We start from the raw sequence: 4,700 nt of genomic DNA, 5'->3' as shown, positions 1-4,700 counted from the left end.
CCCAGCCGGGCCGCCGTTCCTGTCGCTAGCGGTCAGATCTGAATTTGGCTTTAAATAACAAACACCTGAGGTTTAGTTCCAAGCAAATGGGTTTTCTGCGCGTGAGTGTCAAAGCGAGAGGTCTTCGCTTCCTTCCCCGCCGCTGTACTTCCTACAGGGGAAGGGTTTTCCCGGCCAGTGACAACACCTGCTGTTTCCTTGGAGCAGCCTCCTTGAAACCGACTCATCCTCCCAATTGGACTAGAAGCAAACTTTTTAAGAATCAGAAATCCTGTCTTCAGGCCAACAGCAAACGAAAGATCTTGCAGAAAACGTATGGTCAGGGCTTTCTCAAGCCTGAAATCTGCTTTCGTTTTATGGGATGAAGGCCATGAAAATAGTGGGAGCAGAGGACCCCATGCATTTATTTCCTTTATGTTACATACAAGGGCAGCAAATGCAAAGCGCAGGTTACTGCAACTTAGACCAGATGCCAATGCTTAAATTATGAGCATTTTCTAGGAAGTTACGCCTAAGGGTACCTGCATGAAACTCTCCCAAATGTCATACATCAACAGTTTTTACAATTTTTTTTTTTTTTTCCATGCTAGAGGCTCCATGGCATGGGGAGCTTCCTGCAATGGGATGCAATTCAGACAAGTGATCTCCTCCTAGCTGGATGGGAAGTGTCATTTGCCAGTTTGCAGGGCATTAAAGGCAAGCTATAGTGCACAGCTACTCAGTTCCTCAGAACACTGCTAGCTTGTACTTCTCAGCATACTGCTTTTTGAGTCAGGGTTAACGTGGGGCCCACAGTAGTCCTACATACCTGGTTCAATGCCTCTGAACATCCCTGCAGTTGGACAGTGCTGCCCATGGAGTGTCTGTGACCAATGCATAACAGCTCTTGGAGCCCAGAATTCTTCCACTTGAAGGGATACTGCAGCATACTCAAGAGAAGGTTTAAGGAAGTGACAGGGGAGGGGAGAGAGAGGGATAGGGTGAATTTCTAGAGGCTCCCACGAGTTGAAATTGTCTACCGTAACAAAGTGGATCATGCATGGGGCAAGTAGGACCAGCATTTCTTTGAGCTAGAGATCCCATCATCTCCCTCGGACCGCTGGCTTGGCACCCAGAGGCCAGTCTTGTGTCTGGCAGAGGTGTCTAGTCAGACATCAGAGACACGCCCTGCTGCTAGTAAGGGTGCACTTGCCTTCATTCCTGTATAGCCACGCACTGCTGCCTGACTTGGACCGCTTTTCACACAATGCACTAAACAGAATCTATCTTTTTTTTTGCCTCTTTAGGCAAGGAAATTACCATCGCTGCTCATTTCAAAGTGCCCTGGAGAACCTGGGGCACCCTCAGGCTCTCAAGCAGTTTTTAGCACAATCAACAAACTGACTACTCTGTCAGTTTTTAGCACAATCAAAATTCCAGAAGACTAGACCAGGAGTTAATGGAGATGAGCTTGAAAAGACATCAACATCTACATCTTTTTGAGGAGGAGAAGCGGAGAGGAGGGTGTGCTGATCTCTTCCTTGTGGTATCCAGTGACAGGACAGGACATGCAGGAGTAGGTCAAAGCTGCGTTAGGAGATGTTCAGACTTCACATCAGGAAACATTTCTTTACTGAGGGGGTAGTCAAATGGAACAGGGTTCCCAGAGAGGTGGTCAATGCCTCAAGCCTCTCAGTATTGAAGAGACATTTGTACATTGTAATATATGTACCCTTAATAGCATGCTTTAACTTTTGAACAGCCCCAAAGTGGCAGCTGGACTACGAGTTCATTGTAGGCCCTGGCTCCCTTTCAACTGAGATATTCTGTTCTCTACATCCGATCAGAGCAGTTCTCACAGATCAGAATAAGCTGACTCCAACTGTTTATTTTGTTCTTGGCTTTGGGAACTGGATGTAGGCAAAAATTTTATCTTTACCTGTATATAATGTTATTTTCTTCCTTCTTTGAAGCACCACGTTTGGAGACCCTTCATTGTCTTTTCTCCCGTAAGGGGAATTCTGTGACTTCTGACATGGGTTATATGCTCAGGTAGTCTGAAGCCACGTATGCAACTTGCCCAGTCAACTTGCCTTGAACAAAGGCCAGAGCCCCTTGGGTTGAAGAGAATTAGCATCTTTTTCTGAAAAGGGGCATCTATCAGGACCAGCTACAAAGTCACTGTTAGCAGCTTGCAGATCACATCCAGCACTGCAGGCACAAGCCAGCACAAATCTGCACAGGCCTTTCCCCACAGCTTGTCCCAGTCCTCTGAGAACAGTCCTGCCTGAGAGACGACAGACTGGGATTTACCAACTGGTAAGCTCTTAGGCATCTTTCAGAATTTATGCCATTTGCCAGAGGTGGCCTTCATACCTGAGGAGAAGGACTAGCATAGGGGCTTCAGCCAGTTGCCCTTCCTAGCGAGTACAGTCAATTTTGGTAAGCAGTTAGGGCACACTGTGTTTGGCAGAGGTTTTTTGCCAGTTTACACCGTGCTAGGTGCATTCATCAGGACCTTTATCTGCATCCCAACTAGTCACAACCTTAAACATTAGTGTCTTGTAGAGAGCCTACCCAAAAGGAGGAACACCTCTTCTGTACCTGCACCACGAGCTCTCACAGATCCAATTTCCTCTGAATTCAGTCTGCGGTGATCACATAACCCCTGAAATGCATTTCAAGCCACCAGGGAAGGAAGTGTTTTCTCCTAGAAATACTGAAACACCTGTAAGAAAGGGTATCAGGCCCACACACTCATATGCCCTATGTTGTGTCAAGGAGGAACTTATGGCAACCCTCATCTGACCAGGGCTATCTTCTGTCAACCAGCCGTTATGACTGAGCTTACCGTATTTCCAGCCTAGAAACTGCTCTATCATTTTGCCATCCCGTGAGATTTCTGACTACCTCTGAACACAGCTGAGATTCTAATTTTATAACTTTAGTTTCCTCACTGGAACAATTGGTTTTCTGTCTAATACTAGCTCTGGAGAAGCCAGAAGACAGTAATTGTGGCTACTTCAAAAGAGCTCGTGATGCAAGGACACGTGTACACCATCCATGCTTTTTGCAAGCAACTGGATGTGAGAGCGATCTCCTCTCCTTTCTTTAAACAGGTGTTTTTTTCCAGGAGACAAGCGGTACGTGTGGCTTTGAAGCAACTGCAGGAGTCGGGATTGCTGTGGTGCAGTCTTCCTAAGTAGTAAGTTCAAGGAAAATTTGTAAGTCTGCACAATTTGATGTTTTATTTATTTTTTTCTGAAGGGTATTGTACACCAAATGTCCCAATGGCAGGAAAGCGCATTCAATGTGTTTAGAAGCCAAACAGTCACTTTCATTTTAACAAACACAATTACGAAGTAAAAATAAACCACAAAATAATGAACCGCATGTTCATAACATACAAAAATTGCTGCCTACTCAGTAGGTAACTACAACATTCCAACTCCTGAATATATATATATATATAAATTTACATGTTTGTAACAAAAATAGACTTTGGGGGGGGGAGGGTTTGGGTGCTTTTTTTTGTTTTTTTGCTTACATTCCGTCCCCTGGGCCTTTCTCTTTCTCCTCTCCCTACCCATTCCCTGCTCTTCCTTACATTCTTTGAGTAACATCCTTTCCACTTTAAGGCAAGATGCAAAGCATCCACTCACACAAATGCATGACGTCAGCAAGGCTTCACAAAAAGGCACCAAGACTTTTAACTTTTAAAACAAAACTTCTGCCACATGTGAGTGTCTCATCAGGTGATATTTACATAGCATCACTCCAACATGCTCAAATACAGTAAGTGCTGTTCCCAAAGAAGTTTGAAATGCATTATAGCTTTGTCACTGAAATAGAATTAACATTTACAAAATATGGCCCTGCAAACTCCAAATTATACAATATGAATATGCAAAGATTTTTTCCACATTAATAGTACCTAAAGGAAAGCAAAACCATGGCACATGTACAATTTACATCAGCTAAATACTTAATCAAAAGTCCTTTCATCCTAATAAAAGATTATTGTTTACGGGGAAAATTATATTGAACTTATATCCACAGTCCATGCAAATTAAGTCATTCAACAGAGGTGGAAAACTTAAGCAGTGGTTGTTTCAGGCAGCTGAAATTTAAACTAAATAGCCTTGCAACGTATGGTGTTGTGGGAGTAATTGGAGACTCCATGTCTGATAATACCAATGGAAAAGGTGAATTCTCCTGTTCCAGAAGGTAGTCTCAGCAGATCTCAATTGTCCTTGGAGAAAAGGCCGCATTCATGTCTGAAAGTGCTGAGGTCACCTGTGAGCTGAAATTGTTGGCGACTCCTGGAGATGAGAAGGAAGTGGCCACTTGGGTCTGAAAAGTGGCAGTGCCAGAGGGGTAAGTGGTTGCTATAGAAGGGGATGGGAATGTGGTGTGTGCAGGGGAGGGATAGGAAGAGGGAGCAGGAGAAGAATATGCTGTGCGCACTGGGGAGGGGTAAGTGGTGGCGATGGAGGAAGGGTAGGATGTAGTCACAGAGGATGAATAGGCAGGAATTGAGGAAGCAGTTGAGACTGGAGCTGCCTTTTCCGCTTTCTTGTCCTTCTGCCTAAGGTGGATTTTAGTGTGCCTCTTCCTCTCATCACTTCTGGCAAACTTTCTGCCACAAATGTCACAGGCAAATGGCTTCTCCCCTGTGTGCGTGCGGATGTGCGTAGTCAGGTGGTCACTCCTGCTGCAGT

At 44.8% G+C, this 4,700-nt stretch overlaps 1 protein-coding gene across 1 annotated transcript in view; it reads right to left on the bottom strand.

The window, feature by feature from the left end:
• Window positions 1–3,204: 3,204 nt before the first annotated feature.
• The window catches only part of EGR1 (early growth response 1), a gene marked incomplete at its 5' end in the record, with an annotated part of 2,448 nt that continues 952 nt past the window's right edge, over window positions 3,205–4,700 (bottom strand). Inside the window, one exon of the mRNA XM_017728267.1 lies at window positions 3,205–4,696. Coding sequence (XP_017583756.1) covers window positions 4,213–4,696 — 484 coding nt within the window. The remainder of the gene's footprint in view (window positions 4,697–4,700) is intronic.

Source organism: Corvus brachyrhynchos, unplaced genomic scaffold (genome assembly GCF_000691975.1).
Source record: "Corvus brachyrhynchos isolate BGI_N302 unplaced genomic scaffold, ASM69197v1 scaffold21, whole genome shotgun sequence".
NCBI lineage: Eukaryota > Metazoa > Chordata > Aves > Passeriformes > Corvidae > Corvus > Corvus brachyrhynchos.
The sequence above is the reverse complement of the archived record's forward strand: the minus strand, read 5'-3'. Positions and strand labels throughout refer to the sequence as shown.